Source organism: Drosophila pseudoobscura, chromosome 4 (genome assembly GCF_009870125.1).
Source record: "Drosophila pseudoobscura strain MV-25-SWS-2005 chromosome 4, UCI_Dpse_MV25, whole genome shotgun sequence".
Classification (NCBI taxonomy): Eukaryota; Metazoa; Arthropoda; class Insecta; order Diptera; family Drosophilidae; genus Drosophila; species Drosophila pseudoobscura.
The window spans coordinates 3,130,953-3,153,285 of NC_046681.1; the positions used below are offsets into that span (position 1 = coordinate 3,130,953).

At 48.1% G+C, this 22,333-nt stretch overlaps 7 protein-coding genes and 1 long non-coding RNA gene across 9 annotated transcripts in view; 3 read left to right on the top strand and 5 right to left on the bottom strand.

Moving 5' to 3' along the window:
• Nucleotides 1–919: 919 nt before the first annotated feature.
• On the bottom strand, nucleotides 920–2,536 carry Phb1 (prohibitin l(2)37Cc). The gene is made up of 3 exons (XM_001352240.4): nucleotides 2,408–2,536; nucleotides 1,759–2,193; nucleotides 920–1,700 (listed from the first exon to the last, which is right to left on the bottom strand). The coding sequence occupies exons 2-3, from the start codon at nucleotides 2,188–2,190 to the stop codon at nucleotides 1,302–1,304; spliced, it is 831 nt and encodes a 276-aa protein (XP_001352276.1). The 5' UTR covers nucleotides 2,191–2,193; nucleotides 2,408–2,536; the 3' UTR covers nucleotides 920–1,301.
• An 837-nt stretch (nucleotides 2,537–3,373) lies between these two features.
• On the bottom strand, nucleotides 3,374–6,437 carry l(2)37Cb (lethal (2) 37Cb). The gene is made up of 4 exons (XM_001352241.4): nucleotides 6,010–6,437; nucleotides 5,808–5,944; nucleotides 4,185–5,754; nucleotides 3,374–4,124 (listed from the first exon to the last, which is right to left on the bottom strand). The coding sequence occupies exons 1-4, from the start codon at nucleotides 6,357–6,359 to the stop codon at nucleotides 3,497–3,499; spliced, it is 2,685 nt and encodes an 894-aa protein (XP_001352277.1). The 5' UTR covers nucleotides 6,360–6,437; the 3' UTR covers nucleotides 3,374–3,496.
• Nucleotides 6,438–6,485: 48 nt separating this feature from the next.
• On the top strand, nucleotides 6,486–8,523 carry l(2)37Cd (general transcription factor IIIC subunit l(2)37Cd). Its single transcript, XM_001352242.4, has 4 exons — nucleotides 6,486–6,704; nucleotides 6,760–6,961; nucleotides 7,023–7,152; nucleotides 7,209–8,523. The coding sequence occupies exons 1-4, from the start codon at nucleotides 6,585–6,587 to the stop codon at nucleotides 8,182–8,184; spliced, it is 1,428 nt and encodes a 475-aa protein (XP_001352278.1). The 5' UTR covers nucleotides 6,486–6,584; the 3' UTR covers nucleotides 8,185–8,523.
• Nucleotides 8,524–8,727: 204 nt separating this feature from the next.
• AsnRS (asparagine--tRNA ligase) lies at nucleotides 8,728–10,898 on the bottom strand. Its single transcript, XM_001352243.4, has 2 exons — nucleotides 10,759–10,898; nucleotides 8,728–10,627 (listed from the first exon to the last, which is right to left on the bottom strand). The coding sequence occupies exons 1-2, from the start codon at nucleotides 10,787–10,789 to the stop codon at nucleotides 8,985–8,987; spliced, it is 1,674 nt and encodes a 557-aa protein (XP_001352279.2). The 5' UTR covers nucleotides 10,790–10,898; the 3' UTR covers nucleotides 8,728–8,984.
• A 141-nt stretch (nucleotides 10,899–11,039) lies between these two features.
• DCTN6-p27 (dynactin subunit 6) lies at nucleotides 11,040–11,925 on the top strand. Its single transcript, XM_001352244.4, has 2 exons — nucleotides 11,040–11,232; nucleotides 11,315–11,925. The coding sequence occupies exons 1-2, from the start codon at nucleotides 11,060–11,062 to the stop codon at nucleotides 11,853–11,855; spliced, it is 714 nt and encodes a 237-aa protein (XP_001352280.4). The 5' UTR covers nucleotides 11,040–11,059; the 3' UTR covers nucleotides 11,856–11,925.
• Polr1D (RNA polymerases I and III subunit AC2 l(2)37Cg) lies at nucleotides 11,847–12,383 on the bottom strand. Its single transcript, XM_001352245.4, has 2 exons — nucleotides 12,235–12,383; nucleotides 11,847–12,177 (listed from the first exon to the last, which is right to left on the bottom strand). Exons 1-2 carry the CDS (start codon nucleotides 12,250–12,252, stop codon nucleotides 11,863–11,865), a joined length of 333 nt encoding a protein of 110 aa, XP_001352281.2. The 5' UTR covers nucleotides 12,253–12,383; the 3' UTR covers nucleotides 11,847–11,862.
• A 1,039-nt stretch (nucleotides 12,384–13,422) lies between these two features.
• The window catches only part of brat (brain tumor), a 31,779-nt gene continuing 22,868 nt past the window's right edge, over nucleotides 13,423–22,333 (top strand). For both annotated transcript variants that reach the window (XM_033379634.1, XM_033379639.1), the window contains exon 1: nucleotides 13,423–13,922. The gene's annotated coding sequence lies outside the window, so the exon portion shown is untranslated. The remainder of the gene's footprint in view (nucleotides 13,923–22,333) is intronic.
• Nucleotides 19,533–20,342, bottom strand: LOC26532424 (uncharacterized). Its single transcript, XR_001451458.2, has 2 exons — nucleotides 19,865–20,342; nucleotides 19,533–19,803 (listed from the first exon to the last, which is right to left on the bottom strand). It is a non-coding gene; the product is annotated as an uncharacterized lncRNA (long non-coding RNA).

Consider the following 22,333-nt stretch of genomic DNA (forward strand, 5'->3'; position numbering starts at 1 on the left):
AATGGTTTGAATTCTGCGCACGATCCTCCAAGCGCCGTTCCCAGGTATCGTTTTATGGGGACCGTGCGAGTGCGGTCCAGGAATCCCCCGTCATGAGTCACGTCACACCGGGCAGCGATTTTTTGAAATTCATAGAAAACGAGACATTTACCATTATTCCATTCGTACGTTTTTCGCGCTTTTGAAAACAGGTTTTCAGAGCATCAACTGTGACGTGGTCCGGGAGGCCCGATCCGCTCGTGTTATCTTCCACTCCACTATGCCGGTGACGTCAAAGAGTTCCATATCCTGTTGAGCCTGGGATGGGGATGTGGAGCTGATTGTTGGATTGTTCAGCAGGGGGTGGGTTGTTGGCCAACTGTTGCTACGCGCCGAGGAGAGTGTGCCTGACATTTCAACGAAGCCACTTTGGCAAATCACTTGACTGAATCAACAGATTTTTATTCCATGCCCTGTTGGGCTCTGCTTCTGATTGTAATGCGTTGAGAGCATTCCCAACCAACCCCCAACACCCATTCAGGCAACAAACCACCCACAAATATGTGCTCACCTCCTGGGCGAGTGCTGAATGATGGGGTCCAATGGGGGAGACTTTTCTACAATTTGATTTATGGCTGACTTGAGTAGGGAGAGCATAGAAAAGACTGACTATTATGCATGCGCTCATGAGAATGAGATGGCGCCTTTAAGTAGGGCCTGCATAATCAGACAAAACCAGCAAAAGAACACAAGGGAGAGCCACAAGTAAGCAAAATAATGTTGAATGTTGTGTGCATCGCCTTTTGGAGGATTAATTAATATTAAGCCGAAACAGCTTGACAAGCATCCAATGAGATAGCCCAGACTCTGCCCACATCTTACTCGCAGTTCAAGTGCATAAACGTACACAGTCCAGGGATTAAACTTCAAGCTATGCAAATAATGTGTATTATTTATTGTATTGTTTCTTCACATAACCAACATCTCTTGTTGTTTAGGTTTAGGTTTCATTGATTAACTGGATTCAGTTTGGATAGATCTCGATTTTATAAACCAATTCGCGGGGTGGGCCTAAACAGCTCACAGGGAGACAACGAAAGTTGAGCCACATTGAGGCACACGCTGCGACAATCGATCCAAGCATAATAAGGAAGAGTGGGGAAAAACCATTGACAAGGGACAAATTTTTTGGTTGTTTCGCTTCATTATTCCAGTCAGTCAGTGGGCACATTACAATAGTGCGTATTTCAGCGGAAACAAATTGAAAAGTACTTAGTAAATGCTAAAGGTAGTTACAACTTAACGGAACTAGACGCGCCGAGCTACTGCGCAATGGTCGAGGGCAGATTCAGGAGCGTGTTCTGGCCACTGGGCAAGTAGGCAACGCCACGGGATCTTGACAGTTGGTAAGCAATGTCCTCGGCGGCTTCAATACGACGCAGCTCGACCAAACCGTCACCAGCCTCGCCGAACGATTTGGCCAGCAAACCGGCAGCGGCGGCATCACCCTCGGCCGAAATGATCGATGCTAGCTTCTGCTGTTCGGCCTTCTCCACAACGAAGCGGGCCTTCTCTGCCTCCTGCTGGGCAACTTGTTTCATCTCAACGGCCAGCGTGAACTCACGGCCAAAGGTCAAGTGTGTCAGAGAGATGTCGTCCAGAATGAACCCGAACTGATTGGCGCGCAAGGTCAGCTCCTGTGATACGCGCTGCGAAACCATCTGGAGGTTGGGCACAAAGATTAGCAAAAAGCATATTATCGTTTCTATCAAAACTCACCTCGCGCTGAGTAATCAGCTCTCCGGCATCGAATTGAGCGACGACCGCCTTCAGCACCTCAGGAGCAATGGATGGCAGGACACGCTCATCGTAGTCCTGGCCCAAAATCGTGTAAATCTTTGGCAGCTGATCGGGTATGGGACGGTACAGGATACGCAGTGTAATGTTAACATTCTGCAAATCCTTGCTGCCCGTGATGACTGGAACGTTGCGGGGCTGAGAGCGTATGTCGAAAATGATGGGTCGCTGCACCCATGGTATGAAGAAGTGCGTGCCCTCGCCAACTACGTGCTCCTTGATGCCGGTGAAACGATCAAAGATCACAGCTCGATGGCCCCCCTCCACATTATATAATGCGGAATTAACAACGCCGCCGAGCACTGCCACTCCGAGGCCCATCTGGCCAATGCGATTGAAAAACTGGGCAGCCATAGTCTGTGCGAAAGTAAGAAGGAAATTATTGGCTTAATGTGCCTAACTATGTATTTATTTCTATATGTATGTAAATAAAAAGCCGACTAGACTTATCAATTTCATCAACTTTTTAGGTTAGATCGTCATAGTTGGCCGACAACGTGCAGTGTTCATGTTTTTATGCCGTAATAACATAATTCTGAAATTGCGTGAGCGGCAAGATGTTGGAACTTACTTTTAACAACTTTGAAATGCGAATTATCAAAAATTAACACACAATTTCTATTTTAAAACAAAATTTTAGCCGTGAGAGCAGTGTGACCGTGGATTTATCGCTAATATACAGCTAATATACCCTCAGAAATATACAAAAAACCTACCGTCTCATTTTAAAAATATACCGTAATATACTGACGAATTCAAGTTCTATATTCCCCGATTTTGATATTCCGTCGAATATTATTTGCTAGATAGAACAGTTAGCTACGTCCACATAATTTTATCCATTTAATGAATCTATTTTCTACTTGACTGGCTTATTTTAAATACTTGACTTAGATTGTTTTTTGCCTCAATTTTGGTTCCTCAACAACAATATAGCGTCTCGTATGATGAAAAACCGAACTTAGCCCACTTAAGACCCCTCTATTTAAATAGTTCAACTACTTGAGGTATATGGCGGAAAATATTAACTATTGTAAATTCTTCTTATAGATTCATTCAAAAAAAAAAACACTGAATCTTCCACCTAAACTGCGCTAACATTATTAAATAATTAAAATTGATATACCCCCTTGGCTTATAATAGGTTAATCGTTCTACGTCAAGGATTCTACAAGACTGGTTAATTTTAAGTTTCATCACTAACCATACAGTATACGGATTTGTTTATAAAATTTCAAAAAAAAAAGCTCAACAACAATGTCTACTAAATTAATATTTGTTCATGGTAACTGTACAACTGTGTATATTAAGTACATTTTTATGTAATTACCATAAGTGACACCTGAATGTAAATTTGAAAAAATTTGGGCATTTATTTCTATCAGCCATATTGAGCCACTGATGGGAAACGATCAGAAATTCGATGCTGATCAGGAATCTAATCACTGCATGAAAATAATGATCATCGCGCATCATCGTATGAAATCACTGATGATACATGAACTACATTCTTCACACAAATTTTACCAAACAATACGTTTTGAAATGGCAGTTCACATGGATTTTACTTGAACTCTACTCCTCACAACGGAATCAAGTGTTATCGATAAGTTAGATTCAAACATAAAATTGGAAAATTGGAAAGAGAGAAACCACAGATTTATTGTGTCATTTCGGCCCGCCCAGCGCCCTTAGGCATCTTTTTGTTCGTCGAGTCCTCCAACTCCTTCGCTTTGTAGTAATGAGGGGCCACTTCCAGCAGCCACTTGCTTTCGATCTCAATAACCTGCCTCATATACTCCTTGGAGGTGAAGACCAGCTCATGGTAGAGCACCCAGCGGGGCAGCTCCTCGAAAAGCGAAGAATTCGGATGAATCATAACCGTCTGGTTGTGCTTGATGGTCTTGTAGTGGCCGCCCTTGGAGAGGCGCGCCACATGGTAGAAATATCCGGCAGTGGCCGCCTTGCGCACATTTATAGTCTCCGGCAGGCAACTGACCATGTCAATCTCGACGCGCTGCATCAGGCCTACCAGCTGCTCCCGGACATCGCGCGCCCGCTTCATTGAGCGGTACTGGATGAAGTTTTCGTAGCACCACTGCGTGCTGTAGTCCGTCTCCGCCCACTGATTGTAGACCTGCAGCAGGCTCAGGTGGTCGCCGTGCATGTGGTTAAAGTTCTTGCGGGCCGTGTCCGCGTGTATGATCTTGTCTTTGGGCCGATAGAAGATGGCACTGTTCACCGACAGCATTGCCGAAATCGTGACCATCTCCTCAGAACATTTGTACCTGTGGAAGAATCTTCAAGATAAAGTTTTTGCTTTGGAACAACATTACTTCACTACTCACTTTTCGCTGGCCAGCAACATCTTGCCCATCATGGGATCCACAGGAAATTCGGCCATTCGCCGACCCAGCTTGGTCAGCTCCCCATGATGATTGAGAGCACCCAGAGCATAGAGCTGTTCCAGGGCCAGGACGAGTGTCTCGTGAGGGGGTGGATCCAAAAAGTCAAAGTGTATCAAATCGTTTATGCCCAAGGCCTTGAGCATAAGCACTGCGTTGCCCAGATTGATGCGCTGTATCTCCGGCACCGTGTTGTCCTCCAGCTCATGCTTGTACGCCCATGCCGTGTACAGACGGAAGCACTTGCCCGGCGCGGTGCGCCCAGCTCGACCGGCTCGCTGATTTGCCGATGCCTTCGAAATGGGAACCACCATCAGGGACTCCATGCCGGTGCGCGAATTGAAGTTGTTTTGCTTGGCAAACCCCGGGTCGATCACATAGACAATGTTGTCGATCGTCAGAGAGGTCTCTGCTATGTTGGTGGCCAGGATCACTTTACGGGCATTCGGGGGCGTGGGCTCGAAGATTTTAGCCTGCATGTCGCTTGGAAGGTTGGCATAGACGGGAATGACGATCAGCTCGCGGATTTTCGAGCCCAGACGCTTGACGCGGTCTTGCAAAACCTCCTGGCAGGTCTCGATCTCATCCTGACCCGTCAGAAACACCAATATATCGCCCAAGGGTTGAGTGGCGTGTATCTGCAGCACAGAAACGCAGCAGGCATCAATATAGTCCGCCTCCGGCGCCTTTGTGTAGAATATGTCCACCGGATATCGTCTTCCGGGGATGCGGAAGATCGGCGCATCATCGAAGAAGGCCGAGAACTTGTCCGCGTCAAGGGTGGCGCTCGATATGAGCAGCTTAAGCTCTGGCCGGAAGCGAGCAATGTCCTTGACCAGGCCAAAGAGGATGTCCGTATGCAGAGTGCGCTCGTGGGCCTCGTCAATGATCATCACACTGTATGAGGCCAAGTCGGGCTCCGAGAGAAACTCACGATGCAGCGTACCGTCCGTCATGTACTTTAGGATGGTTCGGTCCGAGGTGCAGTCCTCGAAGCGTATGCTGTAGCCCACCTCGTTGCCCAGCTTGACGCCCATCTCCTCGGCTACGCGAGCCGCCACAGACATGGCAGCCACGCGACGCGGCTGCGTGCAGCCAATCATTTTCTTGTCCTTGGTAAATCCCGCATCGATCAGGTATTGTGGCACCTGGGTGGTCTTGCCCGAACCGGTTTCACCCTCAATGATCAGCACCTGATGCTCCTTAACAGCGGCAATGAGATCCTCTTTGAACGGATACACGGGCAGCGAGCGACGCGTCTCGTCCAGTGTCAGCCGTTTGCGTTCTTTTTCCGTTAACTCCGGCTGGCGGCTGGAGGACTTTTCGCGACTGCCGTCGAGCGTCAGGGCCTGAATGAAATCAATCTGATCGTCCAACAGCAGCTCATACTCCTCCTCGGCCTTGACGTCCTTGGCGCCAAACTGGAAACGGGCTGAGGCCAACTGCTCGGCTTCCCACTTCTTTTGCTCGGGATTGGGCTGCCTCTCGAAGTCGTCCACCTCGACATACTCAGCTGAGAAAGAGAAGAACATCAGGTGTGCATTCGCAGCTTGCAGATTCACTTACAGCGCTCGCCTTTCTTCATGTCCTGCGGCATGTGATAGCGCTGTACGCGCTCTAGCTCCCGCGCCTTCTCATGCTCCTTGGCGATGTTCAGCAGCTGCTTTTTGTACTGGCGCTCCTCCCGCTCGCGCTTGGTCAACCTGGGAAGCGGAAAACGGATCATTAGTGCTAAACGGTTACCCATTGAGCATGAAAAGTCGCTTACACGCTCTCCTCGAAGAGATACTCGTCGTCCAAAATATCCGCCTCCAGCTCGGCCACTTTGTCATCCTTGCGCTTTTCAAGGTACTGGCGTCGCGATTGCAGGCGCAGGTGTGGCACGATCTTGTCCCGATCCTCGTGCTCCAGCTTCAAGCGTTTGGTGGCTTCCTCGATAGCCTTGCGGCCACCGGCGGAGTCTACCACCTTGCGTGTGCGGTCCTCATCCCGCTGCTTCAGACGATTGGCGAACTCATCTCGCTCCTGCAAGTCCTTCAGCCTCGACTCCTCCTCGCTGTCCGGCTCCTCAGCACTGCTGCTGCTGCCAGCCGTTCGTTTCCTGCTTCTGCTCGACATTTTCCGTAAACAATAAACAATCAATAGGCGCAAAATCGAAACGGTGTGACAGCACAACAAGGTGAGTCAGCCATGCCATAAATTTGATCGACTTATCGATACAAAATAACGCATCTCTAGGAAGGTTGCAAGGTGAGTTACCTAGAGAGGGAGGTCGAAAAAAGCCATCCAAAATGTCAGGCGGCGTGCTGAGAATGTTTTAAAACCAATTTATTCCAACCAACTATGTCGCGTCAGTTGAGTTTCAATCCCCGTAAGGAATATGAATTGATTGAGTACCCTGGCCGTGTGGTCCATCCGGACCGTATGCTGGGCACCTTGGGCGGCATTGTGAACGTTTCAAAAGTAAGTGGCTGAATCGCTCACAGTTCGATCTGCATTCTCATCTGCTTGTTCCCAGGTATTGGGCGATGAGGTAAAGCGACTGGAACTGCGCTTTCATCCACAAAACCCCTACAATAAGCCCGCCTTTGGAGATTGCACAGACAAGACTGGCGTCCTGCTCTCGGTCACTGTGCGGCGGCATAAGCGGGACAAGCTGCGACCTCCACAGTATTTCGTTCACGTTCTAGGGCACTGCAGCCGCAGCTTCTCCTTTGAATGTGAGTTCTCGTACCGAGATTAACCAGGCAGCTATTAGACAATAACCCCGGACTGTCCTAGCGCTCTGTGACTTTCAGTACTTGCCGCTGTGGGCCACGCCACAGAGTGACAATGGCCTCGCTGCGACGAAGCTCACGTATGCCCTGGAGCAAACGCAGCCGACGGACGTGACCGACCTGGAGTTCTTCAAGTGAGTGCGAGGGTTCAGACGATGGGTCAGACCAGAATAACAGCCGCTTCTTGCAGGCGCGGGCAGAGTCAGCTCCTTTGCCTGCCCGAGCTGTTTGCCCGTGTGGACCTTGTCCATACGGGAAACTACCGCATCGACGGCGCGGAGGATGGCCTGCAGGAGGTACTGGGAGTGCTTACAAAGTCAACGTATGACAGCTATGATGTGATCTCATTCAACATGCAGGACACCTTTCCCACCCAGGCAGACGCGCAAATTTTAAAACGCCTCAAGGTGAAGTACGTTTCCGATGAACAATTTGCACGCGTTCAGAAATTATTCGATGAGTGCCCCATATGGACGCGCATAGCTCTACTGTACGAGTCTGGCGTGGGCACCGACAAGCTCAAGTGCATTATACCGTCGCTAGCTTTTTACTTCAGCAACGGACCCTGGCGAACGCTGTACGTGCGCTATGGCTACGATCCGCGCAAGGATTTCAACAGTCGGCACTACCAGACCTTTGACTTTCGCCTGCGCTTTGGCACTGGAGTCTCCGAGTTTGTCTACTCCAGGAAGTCGGCCAAACTGAAAATGACCTCTGCTGCTGCGGCCGAGGAGCCAAAGTGCGATCTTGTCCAGAATATCGACTATCCCTACTTCGACGAGCACAAGTTGCCCCGCTCCAGGCAGTGCATGCTTCGCTACTGCGACGTCCGCATCCAAAAAATTCAGGATATGCTGGAGAAGATTCCCACCCCCCTTACTGGCGCCATTTGCAACGAACGCACCGGGTGGCTCCCTCCCAGCTTCGATGCTCAGGTGAGACAGATTGTCTGTGCCACCATTAGCGACCTGTTGCGCAGCCATTACCGCAAGGAGCACCTAATGGCCGAGGTTGAGGCGGTGCCACAGGCCGATGAGGAGGACGATGGCGAAGATGAGGAGACTCAGGAAGAGGACATGGAGCTTGACGACTCCCAGACAATGAACAGCTCCGAGAACTACGTGGACAAGGACATCGAACAGCTGTTCGATAATATCACGAGCTGATTCGGATCCGGTGGCTGCCTTTTTATATTTATTTAGTAAAGTCAATAAAGTCTTTCCAGAAAGCAGAATACGAAGGCATACATTCTCAAGGCGAAACGATCGTCCAAGCGTCTGGCGTCTTTACATATATGAAGCATCAAAGAGGGGCAAAATGCGCATTAATTAAGTATTATGCATTCCCCTGATCGGATACTTGAAATGCAGGAGGATGATGACGAGCAGGACATTTCTGGGCAAAGACGACATTCAGACGATAAATATTCAACAATTTTCTTTGATTTAATTATGTTTTCCGGATGGTGAGAAGAATGAGAATGAGTTCAAATCAGTATAAAATTATCAAAAAATATGTTTTTCTTTTTTTGCAATTTTGGCTGCTTTTCTATCTCCTAATCGGCTGGGCTCGGAGGCAGACTTTCCGAGGCTTTCGATGGGCTTATCACTATCATTCCCCCTTCTTAATGGATCTCCTCATCTTTGCTACTGATGGATCTCTGCCGATCGACACTAGACAGAGAAAAATTCAAAATCAACAGCAGAAAATTCTGATCAAGCATAGGCGCGGCCTTTATTTTGAAAATTTCGGATACAGATAGATGGTTAGAGACTATGAATACAGCAGAAGCTGTAAATAGTTGAGTTCAAGGATTTGTTGTCTAAATGCTGACGCAAGATGGATAGCTGGATGCAGATACAGATACAGATAGATGGTTAGAGACTATGAATAGAGCACAAGCTTTAAATAGTTGAGTTCAAGGATTTGCTGTCTAAATGCTGACGCAAGATGGATAGCTGGATGCTTAGGGCTTGCATCTGTCGAGGAAACGGGGATAGAGGCAAACCTCGCGAATGTGGTAGCGGTTGAGTAGCCAGCAGAGGAAGCGTTCCAGACCCAGACCATAGCCGCCATGTGGAAGCGTTCCGTAGATGCGTTGATCGGTGTACCAGTAATAGGGCTTGGGGTCGATGCCCTCGCGCTGATAGCCCTTGAGCAGCTCCTCACTGTCGAAGATCCTCATGGAGCCCCCGACGATTTCGCCTACATTGGGAAGCAGCACGTCTACGCTTTCGGTAATAGTCTTATCCTCCGGGCAGCGAGACATGTAGAACGATTTGATCTCGGCCGGGAAGCGACACAGCATTATGGGCTCGTTGATGGCATCGGTCATCTTGCGCTCGGGGGCCTCTGGGATGTCCTCGCCAAACTCGTAGAATGTGCCGTCATCCTTGGTCACGTTGTTCTCCTTCAGCCATTTGATGGCATCGGAATAGTTCATGCGTCGGAAGGGCTTCGTTGGCGGCTTAAAGTCGGGGTTCAGCTCCTTCACAAGATTGCCCCATGGGGACTTCAGCACACGGTCGACCACGTCGCAGACGAGGTCCTCCAGGCGATCCAAGAGGTCGTCAAATGTGAGGAAGGGACACTCCGCCTCTATGTGTGTGTACTCGGCCAGATGGCGGCGAGTGCGACTCTGCTCCGCCCGATAACTTTGGGCAATAGTGAAGACATCGCCCAAAGCCGGGAGACAGGTCTCCAGATACAGTTGCGAGCTCTGGGTGAGATAGGCCTCCTCACTGAAGTATTGAAGCTTGAACAGCGTGGAGCCCCCCTCCACCTGGGTCTGCACCAATGTGGGAGGCGTCACCTCATTGTAACCACGTGCCAAATAGTGCGCCCGGAAGGCCTGCATCACCACAGACCGCATCTTGAGCACCTTGGAGGTGTTCTCGCCACGGATCATGATGTGCCGGTTGTCCAGCTGGACATCCGGCTGCGCCTCCTCATTTAGTATAGCGTCGGCGCCACCCGGTGGCGCCAGTCCGATCAGCTCCCAGTAGTCTACATTGAGCTCATGACCGCCGGGTGCGGTCTTGCCCTCTGGGATCAGCTTCAGAGTGCCAAACAGAACAACAGTGCTCTCGGTGCTCAGGGTGAGAGCGTCGTACGTCTGGCAGAGCTGGTCGTTGAGCACGCACTGCAGGAACCCAGTGCCATCCCTCAGCGTGATGAAGATCAGGGCCTTTCCCTGACGCCGCAAGCGATGCACCCAGCCATAGATCTTCACTCGAGATCCACGGTTCTCGGTGCCCTCCATGATGCGGATTTTGCGTGCCACGGGCCAACTGGGGTCCTCCGAGATCTTAACATTGCGCGCCTCCTCGAGGTTCTGCTGGCGCTTCTCGGCATCCCCAGCCTCACGCTGGTGCTTCTCGGCGTTCTTGTGTCCCTCGCGCACGAACAGCTTCTGGATCTTCTTCAGCTGGGACTTGGCGGCCGGCTCGAAGGACTCGGCGGCGTTCGGGTCCTTGCTATCCACGTAGATTGTTGGGAACGGCTCCTTGCCGGCATGGCGCATCGCCTGCAGGATGCTCTTATAGGGCTTGGCCTCGCTGCCGTCTCCAGACTCGTCGCTGCCGCTTTTCTCAGAAGTGAAGAGGGCGCCTGCACAGGAAGGAGCAGACACATACACACACGGACGTATAAGTATGAATATTGATGCACATTGCAGCGATTGACAACGTGGACGGCAGGCAGGCACATGTGGTTCTTTAAAAAACAACAAATATACTTACTTAAGGTTAAGTCAGCCAAATCAGCGGGCATTTTGTTCGACAATGATGACTAATAAGGAGTGTAGTTTTCTGTCGGATCTCGCGAAAAATCTTCTTAAAATCTGCTCAAAATTTCATCAGATCAGATCCACTTATTCGATAGTCGCGTACACCTCGATAACAGAATGGCGATGTTTTGGTTTTTTTTAGCACATTTCGGTGTAAAACCATCGAAGGTTTGAAAATATCCTGCGTTGGATTTCGCTGCCCCAAGCTTAGGTTGCTTATTAGGTTTTTTTTTTGGTTTTAAATCATCTCAAGGATGATCGGATTTAGGTTTATTGCATTGGCTTGTCACTTATTTTGTATCCCCTCACCTCAACCAAATTGTGATCAGATATATCGCACAGTTTTACAGCCATCGATGATATCGATAGCTGAGAAAAACATAAACAAATTGGAAAACAAAACGCGAAAAATGCCCTCTGAAAACAGGTGAGATTTGCAAATAAACGCAGCTATTGCAGGTGTGGTGAGCCAAGCAGTGGATATTGTATGTTCCCCCAACCCATTCCAGCATTAAGGTAATGCCCAAGGCAGTGGTTTGCGAGGAGAGCAACCTCCGCGGTGACATCACCTTCTCCGCTGGCTGCGTTGTACACCCCAGTGCAACGGTCTTCGCAGAGGCTGGGCCCATCATCATTGGGGAGAACTGCATTCTGGAGGAGTACACCACCATCGCCCACCGGCTGCAGGTTGGGGCCAGATGGGATGCCAACAACATCCTCAGTATTGGAACACACAACGTCTTTGAGGTGGGCTGCACGGTGGAGGCGACCCGCATCGGGGATAAGAACGTGTTCGAGAGCAAGTGCTATGTGGGCCCGGGCGTTACCGTGCCAAGCGGCTGCGTGATTGGGGCCGGCATACGGATGCACACGGCCCAGCTGCTGCCGGAAAACACCATCGTGTATGGTCAGCAGGCACTGCAGCGCGAGGCGATCGAGAAGCAGGGCTCCCAGACGCTGCAAATCGACTTCCTCCGCAAGGTCCTGCCTAATTACCATCACCTGCGGAAGCCCAATCACGACCCAAAAAAGGCGCGCAGCGTCGTTTAGAAATCACTTATGTACTTTCTTGTCCCACTCTGGCATTCATAGCATTAAAGTTATCCATCTCCTTCCCAAAGGTGTCTATAGTGTGGTCGCACAGAGCCTCCAGATCCTCGAGGCCGCGCTTGAGAAGGTCTACGGCACGGTCCCGGCGTGACTGTATGCGGAAGTGCAGCTTCTGCTCGGTGGGATGGGGGATAGTGTAGCCGCAGAAGTCCACCTCTGGGTACCGGGCAATAATCGTCTTCAGAGCGTTGCCCAGTGTATGTCCCTCGTTCAGGAACACAAAGGTGCGGGATCCCTCGCCATTCTTCTCGTCGCCTGCAAGCTGCGGTTATCGGATCAGTGGTTATCATATTTTTTTTTCCTGTTTTTGTGCACTAACCTCTGCTAAGGCTCCCATTTTGTTTAGGCTCGTTCTTCTTTGGGTTTGTTTACAATAAAAAACAAAAAACGTGCAACCCCATGCGATAGACTGGAGGTGTCAAACCATCGAGGGCACTATCGATAGTATCGATGGCCCATCACTATATACATGCTTTCTAAAAGTTCAAGAACAAGACTTTTGTCCATTGGAGGAAAAAAAAATAGATGATCCCTATACCAGGCCAATTTAGCTTGCCTTCTTTATAAATAATTTTTTCTTAACCCCCTTAAATAGGGCGCGCACCACTCGTATCCAGTCGATAATATGATGACCGAACTTGAATCGGGTATTGAATCGGTAATAGCCGGTAAGCAACAATGAGCTTTGAATTATGTTTGGATCGACATATGGTGATGATTCGGAACTGCATTTCCCAACCATTGACCAGGTGAACCATTCGGCTGAGCCTCTTTAAAAAGGGTGAATATGCCGCAATTATTGGGGAATATTAACAATATCCGAACATGCTGTCCGTGGCCCGTTTCAGCAGGTACTTGCCATGTCATGTGGTCAGTATAACGGACTCCGGGACTAGTATTAAAATTGGTATTGATAAGTTAGTTTTAATATGTATTTGACATACACTACTTATAATATATCTATATAAACTTAGTTTATCATGTGGTTTGCCCTTTACCACTTACCCTTTAAATATAGCGGACATTACCGGAACCGGTTTTGTTAACTGAAACGGTTTTGAAACGGAAACGATGCGATTTTTGCTTTCGGCCAATGAAAACCGTCAAAAATGTTTTTCACTACAATGCTGCAGCAACAAGTTTGACGGTTTTTGACGATTTTCATTGCCCATTCTTATGTTAAATGCGTATTCCATGCACAAAGTTGCATGGCAACATTAATTTGTAAACCGTGTTTTAGTCAAAATGCAATTAATGCAAGTAATTAAAAGTAGTTAACCTTGTATAAAATGTATTCATCAATAGGATAAAAGTATGTGGGCAAAGCTGAAAGATCTATATAACTAGTAATATTAGACGGAATATCGAAAGCGAGGAATATGTATAATAGAACTTGAATTCGTCAGTATATTTACGGTATATTTGTTTAATGAGACGGTATATTTTGGTATATTTCTGAGGGTAGGACCACTAACCATACAGTATAGTATATATACTGTATGGTTAGTGGTAGGACGGAATATTTTAGCGATAAATTCCCGGTCACACTGCTCTCACGACTAAATCGTGTTTTTTTTTGTTTTAAAATACGAATTTGGTGTTAATTTTGCACTGCATTTGACTCTGCTGCTGTTCGTTAATTCGTTAATTTGGGCTTGTAATTCGTTTAGTTTTCCCCAGAGCAGCATAATATTTGTGCCAGCAGTGAGCCGGTCTTGTGATTGTATCTCTGTGTTTGTTTGAACGCGCAAAAAGTCTTAAGCAGCAGAAAAGGCGGCAAAAGAGAAGCAAAGAACTAAACCAAACCAGTACCGCTGTTGGCAAGGCGAAGCTGCAGCAAAAAAAAAAAAACTGCAACGGCAAACATAATTATTTTCGCAACGCGCTGAGCGTGTGTCGGTGTGCAGCTCAAAAACATCGACACTCGGACGCACACCTTGGCGTTTTCGCGCCCAGTTTTGTCTTTTGGCACCGAAGACCAGCCGACGGGAATAAACTGCAATACAGGTTTGTATGAAACAGCAACAAATACAGTGAAATATAGTAATAAAGTGAATAAATACGCTTATTGAACTCCAAAGCTTCGCCAAAGAGAGTGTCACTTTGATTTTGGCCATGACAGCCACGCCTCCCTCCGGCCACAATCCAAATTATGCAAATTCATGCATTGCACACGCACACACAGACAACATAACAGACACACAGGCAGCTGCCGCTGCCGCTGCCGCTGCGGCGTCGACGGAGACGTCGAAGCCAGCGAAGGCGGAAGCGAACGCCGACAGCAGATTTGGCGTTCTGTTTTGTTGTGTCGTCGTGTACAATTTGATACATTCGGTTAATAAATAATTACAAATAGTTCAAATGTACATTTTTATGTCTTGTTTCATTGGTTGCTAGGCGAGCAGCTCCCTTCCTCCTTGCGGAGAGCGTCATTGACTCTCCCTCACAAACACCCCACACAGCTGTTATTTGTCAGCGAAGCCTGTCTTTCGGTGGTGGTGACTAATGCAAAAGCATGTTCCGTTATCTCATGTGGTCCGTTCCCCTGCGGCGTCCCCTCTCCACACACACACACACTTGTAGTAGTCTCGCTCTGTCGCTCGTTTCATTCAGCTCCATGCGTTCCCCCTAATTTGCGCCAGGCTGCAAAAAGTTGTTGCAATTTGGTCTAGGCTGTGTTCCGCTTCCATTTTGTTTCCCCTATTATGCTGTGCGCCCTTTTTCAGTTGTTTTTACATTGCTGCATGTGTGCACTACATACGTATATGTATGTATGTATGTTTGCGCCATGCCTACCGGCGTTATATATGTATGTGTATGTACTTTGGTATATGTATGTATTATGCTGTGAGAGCGGGGCAGCTGCTCCCAGTTCGCTTGCCGCTACTCTCGTCGCTCTATTTTTGCATTTATTTGTCTTTGTTGTTGCAACAAAGGAATTGCATTTGAGCGGATCATCGAAAAAAAAAAACCGGAATATTTCTGGGAATACGATACAAAGGTTCTCATGTGGCTGGTTAAGAGGGAGGCTTGACTTGACATATCAATATTTTCATATTGCTATATAGCGCCAAGTAACATTTGTAATAAAAGTGATCCCAAATATTCGAATATTTCGATGGATGGTGTCAGCCGTGAAAACTACATGTACAGAAGTAAATATTAATGGCAACGGCAGAAGGCGAATACCAAGGCAGATGCGGACACGCAGACACCACAACGTGCCAGGCCAACATCCTGTGCAGTAGCAGCGGCAGCAGCAGCTCGAAAGAGCACATAAAAGCAGACAAAACCTGGAGAGCTGGATACGGAGAATGAGAGTGAGAATAGGCAGGAGGAGAATGAGAGGCAGAAACCTGTCATCTGGCGGCTGCATTCGATACGGTCGGAGGAGGAGGCAGCGCAGCAGGATGGAGCTGAGAGCATTTTTAGAATTCCCAAAATCAACAAAAAAAAATAAAAGAGTAAACGAACAATGCTGGCCAGACAGACACTCCTCCCTCCCTCTCTCTCTCTCGCTCTCGCTCTCTTTCTGTATGTCTGCCTGTGTGCGTGATCGAATCCCGTCCCAGACGCAGCCGTACTTTATATATACAAATGATGTACATAAATATGTATATATGTATGTGCATTCTTCTGTTGTTTCCTTTTCGCTCTTGTTTCCTTGTTGTTTCTGCTCTCGCTGCACACTTTTCTGGCTTTCGGGCTTCTCTTTGAGCTGCACAATTGGAATGGGAATTGGCAAAACAGGAAGGGACTGAGGACTGCTTTTGGGCCGAAGCTTCTAGTACCCTACCCTGCACAACTATCAGTAAAAATACATCGATATTCCGGTATCCGGTGTCCATCAAGCCAAAGTTGGACGACTGGAAAGGAGCATGATATGTTGTTACATTTGAAGTAAAGTCTATTCCAAATATTTTATTCCTACTAAATGAGACTAAACATGAACGTACATATATGGAACGTACATATATTGTTGATTTCTGTTGTCAGATAACTTCTTTCTTACAAACCTCACATCTCCACAATCGTGTAGTACCCTGTGTAAGGGTATGGACACTTTCGAAGCGATTTTCAATTGAAATTAAAATATTTTTTGTTTGCTTGAAGAGATTTGCATAATACGCTGTGGAACAACCGTAAAATGTGTCCAATGCCGTCTGTTGCCCTCGTCCGTATTCCTCCTGTTGGTGGTGGTTGGTTGGTGTGAGATCTCGGAGGACTGGCCCCGTCCCTTGTCGATGGCGGCACGGCAGCGACGGCAATGTCCTGAGCCAGTCCTTGTCCCCTGTGTGTGTGTCTGTAGTTTCATTTCGTTTTCGTTTCACTTTTTTTGCTCTGTTGCTTCCTACTTTTATTGTTGAACTTTTACAGCTGCCGCTCTTTATCCTTGCATTCGCAGCTCCTGCTACATTCCAGGAAGGGTGGTTGCTGGGGTCTGCCGACGTCTGGCTCACTGCAGTGCCACTGAAAGCTGTATTTCCACCACACTCGCATATCGTGTGCGTCTGACTTTGATCCTTTTTTTGGTCTGTCTGGTCGGGCTCTGAGTCTGCCACCCCCAGGCCCAGGCCCAGACCCAGACCCAGACCCAGACCCGGGAGCACTAGGGAAAGTGTCTTGCAAATAAATAAATAGTCATGTCAGCCGTATTATTAATGCCTCAGCGGAAGAGAAGGTATCGCAGCACAGCGTAGGGTGGTGGGGGTGGAGCGGGCACCGTTTCCAATCCACCCTCTTAAGGGGTGCGGTGCTGCTGCGTCTTACCCCGAAATATACCAATCCCAATGCACAGCGTACTGCTACGCATATTGCTGTCTGCCTCTTGATTTTGGGGTCAACAAACCTTTGGGCCAGACCCAGCACACGCCCACCAACACCCCCACACCCCTCACCCCCAGCCACAGCCACATCTCCCCCAGCATCAGTTCTGGCTGCCGCCTGGCTGCGTGCGAGTGTGCGAAAACCCCACCGTGCTGCGGACGGGGCACGTTCTACGCATTTTTGTGCATTGACCCCAGGCAGACGGCAACCCTCCTCTCCCCCACAACATACACGCATAGATACACGACACACGAACACACACACACCCACACAATCATGTATGTAGTATACGAATGTGCGTTTGTATAGTACAATGGCAACCCTAGCTGATTTGATTTCCACAAGAGCCGGTTGGAGGGTGGATTGGACGTGGATTGCCCGGATTTGGATGGGTCTGTACACCTTTATCGGAAGTTTTATGCATTTTTGTTTATTATTTTTTACGTTTATACATATGTATGTACATATATGTGTGTGCATATTTTAAAATATTTTATAAATTACATTGCTGTGGCTGGTGGTGGGGGAGGGGGAAGGGGAAGGGGGAAGGTAGTCGGGGCATCTTCGATTACAACTTTATGACGTCATAAACTCAAGAAGCGACTTTAATTGCACTCCTCCAAGGAGGGTAAGGCAATGGGTGGGAGTGGGTGTGGAAGCGGGGCTTTTGTTTTAGTGTTTTTGTACCTTTGGGGGGGGTGGGGGGTTTTGGCATATAAAATGGTTTTATTGCAGTCCCCTCCTCCTTACGTCTGGGTGTGGTTTTTGTTTGTGTACGAGATTGATGAGTTTTAGTTGGATGAATCGGTGGGACAACCGTTTCCACTTCCAGTTCCTGCTCTGTGTTCTTTCTACCCTTTCCCCTTCTTGTCCAGAACATTTTGCTGAACATCATTATTAAAGGTCATTTACTTTTGTTAACCGTTAGGGGTAGTTTTCTCTAGTGTCAGATTCGGTCGAGCCCGTCCCGGTCCCGGTCTCGGTCTCGGTCTCGGTCCCGTCCCGCCCGACATGAGTATGCGAAAATTTAACGCATGCAAATGGAAAGGAAACGGAAAATCGTCCCAAGAAAAGTGTCTTGTAAATGAATCTTTATGGGCCCAGCAAAGAGGGTTGTAAACAGGGGAGGGCAGGCAGGGCACGGTTCGTGAATTCGTGGGAATTTTGTACAAACTTTTGTTTTGAATAGTTTCCTGCTGCACGAGGGAAGGGGGTTTTTGTTTGTTTCGGTTCTGCCCGAACAGGTTGGGCTGTGTTATTAAAATACATATGTACATATGTAGATACCATTATCATGATAGCTCTGCAGGGATCGCCAGTTTCTATGAGCCGTGTCTGTGCCGGGGGCACACGCATACTATCGTAGCTCCGAACGAAATCTTCCAGCAGAGATTCGTCTCCTCCAAGCCCCCGTCGCTCTGGGCTTTTGCTCTTCTTGTTCTTGGAATCGAGACCCCAACATGTGTCTTCTGTTTGTTTGCTTTGGTTGTTTCTTTTCCCCTTTTGCTGTACACATGTTTCGGATTCCTTCGTGTCTGTCTCCTCCTTTGCGGCTCACGCGCCATCTCGCTCTGGCCTCCATGTCTGGGCAGCCTTGAATCTGAGTTCTCATATTTTTGTTGTGGATCTTGCTGATGCTGCTCTCGTCATACCCTTGCTGGATTGGGCATAAAATTCTGTACAGATTTTGAATAGCCGAAGTATAGGCGCAAAGGCTTTCATATGTGTTCAGCATCAAGTGGTTCTACATAAATGTCATATACATATGTCATAATTAAAAGTAAAAGTAATATTTTAAGCGTGTTTTGTATGACATCTTATTGTTCCTCGCAACCACTGCATTTGTTCCTGCCCATCGAGAATGCCCTGTTTTCGCGTATTAAGGGGTAAGGGTATCCACAGACCGACCCCACTAGCCAATCCCTCTCCTCTTGTTCTTGCTTGCTTGCACTTGGCGACGCTCTCCCGCCCCGCCCGCTCCGCTTCTTAAGCTGGGATCTCTCTCTCCTCGAAATGTTCACACGCTGCCTGCGTCTTTGCATTTCCATTTGCTTTTGACTTTGTTTGGCTTTGGTTCTGTTGTTCTCAGGCCAGACGACGGAGCCAGCCGACACGAAGCCAGCTGTTAAAGCAAACGAATCTAGCAATAACGGCGACACGCGCAAGACGGAACAGAGCAAGAACCAGCAACAGCATGTACCAAGTGACATTCAGTGGAAGGTAAGGCAGTCCGATGGACTGGCCCCCCTTTAAGACCCAGCGCAAAAAGATAGGGCATGACCCAAAGAGGGGGACAGTCTGCCTTACCTTCTTATTCGATGTGCCTTGAACGGATCTACTCGAGTCCGCATTGAAACACTGATGTGGAAATATTCAGAGTATTGTAGTGCGCTGGAGCTGAAGTATAGTATATTTTGTATTTGCTGATAAAACAAAGCGAATGCCGTTGTTGGGTGTAGGTGGGGGGAGGGGGGTGGGCTGATGGCCAGGCAGCAGCAGTCAGCCAGTACATACATATATGTATGTATACATATGTACATATATGTATGTATTCCTATCAATTCTTTGGTTTTGTTGCTGGTTTGGTGTTCCTGTTGTTCCTGTTGTTGCTTCCGCTTGTTGTTGCTTCGAAATAGAAATGATTTCACAATTTACTTGGAGCTTCGGCTCTTTCTTTCCTCCCCTCTAACATACCGCCCTGAACCACGAATGTCCCCCCGGGAGGGGACAAACGACGAACAGCAACAAAACATAAAAAAAAACCAAGAAAGGAAAAAAAACAGAAACACGTTTTTTAGATGCGGCTTTTGCTGATTTCTTATTAGATAAATGTATCTCCCCCTCTTTCTCCCTGTTCCTCCGCTTGTCTGCCTGTCCAAAGTCACTTATTATTTATTCTTTCGTGGCTTTGGGCTTATGGTGATTCAGCTCTAAGCGAGAAGTGAGTGCTGTGCTGTGCTCTGTGCTCCCCTCCTCTCCTGTCCGTGTCCGATCCCGTTCCCGTTCCTCCCAGAAGCAAGGTAACGCATTTTGCATTTCGTTTGGTGCTGTTGTTTCTGTGCTATAAAGTGTCAGTATTAAATAATAATATTATTACAGCAGAAAAACGTGCGCAAATGTACCGCTAGATACAGCCCCTGGTAGTCGCAGAGAGAGAGCTCAAGGTACTGGCCAAACGAGGCTTGCATCGTCTTTATGTATTTACATACGTCGGTGTTCCCATAATCCATTCGCAGGTAGCATCTATCGCCGTTTGAATAAAGTCAGTCTAGAGTGTGTCCAGCGCTGCACCAAAACGGCCGCTGCCTCGTTCGGGAAGTACTGAAAGGGGAAATAAGCTGCGCTTGACTTGAGTGAGCGAGCAAGAGAGTGAGTGACTGATTGATGGCCTACAGCACCAGCAACAACAACAACGGCAGTGAGAGAGCTAGAGAGCTTAAAACTATGTTGGAGCTGCTGCTGGTTCTGGTTCTTCCTCTTGTTCTCTAATGAAGGTCAATGTTCGTGGACGCCAACGCCGCTATCGCCGTTCGCCGCGCCGTGTTCGTTGCTCGCTGCTTGCCTCTCGATGATTGGCAGTTGTTCGGATCTGATTGTTGTGGCTGTTGTTGTTGGAGTTCTCGGGTCGGGTCTTGTGTTGGCGGGTCGCGCTCACGAGGGTCGGGTTCATTTACTCGTGAGTGCAGACAACTCCGAGGAAACCGACCATACCCGTAGAACTGGTTAATGATATTGGAAGTTTCTGCCTGGCCTCCCCACCCCACCCCACCCCATCCCCCACCCCATTCACCAAACAGACAATCCCCATAATTATGGAATCATATAATTGTTTCCATTTCGGCTCATAGATCAACCGCCCCCTTCTTGGGTATGGGCCTCTCCCTAATCTGGTGGCAACCTTTAACCTTTGGAGTGCCCCCTTTTAACAGGGGAATTTCTCCCCAAAGTTCTTTGGGGAAATTAAGGGGGAATAACCCACTCAAGTCTTGACTCTCATGGGAGCAAGCGGTTGCAGGCCCAGTTAAAATAACTTCCAGATCTCATTGGGGAAATAATAAGAATGGCGTGCGAATTGAGAACGCTGGAGAGAAAGAGTTATGCAAACAAGTAACGCCATAGAATGCCCCTTCGACTTGAAGGTAACCGCTAGTTGGATTCATTTATTCGGATAAAGTTGGAATAGAAAATTGGCACATTCCTATTTGAAATATCTACATTTATGTATGTAGCAGGACTGGATAGTCGGTATCTTCGATATTTGTTAAATCACAGCTCCAGCTCTTGGTGCCCTTGTGCTCAAAATGTACGTTCATACATATGTACTCTAAAATGATGTACAGAGGGGATTGTACAGAAAATCCCATTCTGGATCGACCCAAAGTGCCATTTCCGTTGAATAAAAAATATAATAATTTGCCGCATCTAATATTAAAATTGTGTGAGAGAAGGAGCGCTGGCTCATTCGGTTCGTTGGCTTAAAGAGTGCCACAGAATACAGACAATTATGAACGTTGACCTTCTGCCAAAATGCTCGTACCACAAAAATTTCCACAGTCACAAAAAGACCAGACCCCGTCGCAAAGGTGAAAGAACGCCACAAGAGGAAGGCAACAAAGACATTAGAAGTGGTTGAGGGGAAATGGGGAACTGGGGAATGAAACGCAGACCTAATGACAGCTGCTTCGTTGGTTGGCGAAAAGTGGCGAGGGGTGAGGGTGGGGGTGGGGGGCACAGAACTCCGAAGCAGAGCGGGGAGAAAGAAAGGTTTTCAGAAGCAAATAAGCAAAGAACGAAAGATAATAATAAAGCAGGCAAAACAAAGCGAATTTGGCCAAGACCAAAAGGCATCACACAGAGACTCCGTAGTCACGGGGTTCAAGTGTACATGCATACATGCATACATGCATACAATATATGTACATGTGTGTGTTAACGTAGTATAACCTGGCGCTGACTTTGCTTCTTTTTTTTTGAAAGTTGAAATGCCTCCAGTCCAGCCTCTGCCTCTGCCTCTGCTTCTTCTACTTCTACCACAGCCTCTGCCTAGGTAGAGCTAACAAACGAGTTTGAAACAAAAGAACAGACGCTTAGCTAACCCCCCCCCCCCCCCCCCCCCCCCATCCCCCACTCCCGCGCCCGCTCACCGCCAGTCCGCGCGTGTGAAGATCGCGCAACTGTGGGCGAAGGTGAATTGGCAAGAGGAACGAATTGGTAATTGGAACAACTGTGGCATTGAACCATGGAGGAATCGAACATGGAGCATCCCAGGTTCGAAAACTCTACTCGGGAAGAACTCTTCCTTCACTTCCCTCCCTGCAGAAATTACCCAAAAAGTGACAGTTAAAGCCTGGCCATAATTAAAAGCGTTCATCAATTACATGAGTACCGCTTGAGCACACACATACAAACCACACACACACACACACACACACACGAGATCCCACCCTCCTCAACACGACGCAGTGACAAAGATCTTAAATGCCACTACGTCCACCCTGCTGGGGGCTCCGTCCTTTCCTGTGCTGCATAATTAACATTGGTGTTTTCTGGGAGGAAAAGAGAGGGTACTCAAGGAGAGAATAATACGAGTA

Excerpts from the sequence above, each read along its gene's own strand:
- DCTN6-p27 (XM_001352244.4), top strand. The coding sequence starts at position 11,060 with ATGATCGGATTTAGGTTTATTGCATTGGCTTGTCACTTATTTTGTATC. Across the intron at positions 11,233-11,314 it reads AAAATGCCCTCTGAAAACAG|CATTAAGGTAATGCCCAAGG; the intron begins GTGAGATTTGCA and ends AACCCATTCCAG.
- Phb1 (XM_001352240.4), bottom strand. The coding sequence starts at position 2,190 with ATGGCTGCCCAGTTTTTCAATCGCATTGGCCAGATGGGCCTCGGAGTG. Across the intron at positions 1,701-1,758 it reads AGCTGATTACTCAGCGCGAG|ATGGTTTCGCAGCGCGTATC; the intron begins GTGAGTTTTGAT and ends CCCAACCTCCAG.
- AsnRS (XM_001352243.4), bottom strand. The coding sequence starts at position 10,789 with ATGCCCGCTGATTTGGCTGACTTAACCTTAA. Across the intron at positions 10,628-10,758 it reads TTTGGCTGACTTAACCTTAA|GCGCCCTCTTCACTTCTGAG; the intron begins GTAAGTATATTT and ends CTTCCTGTGCAG.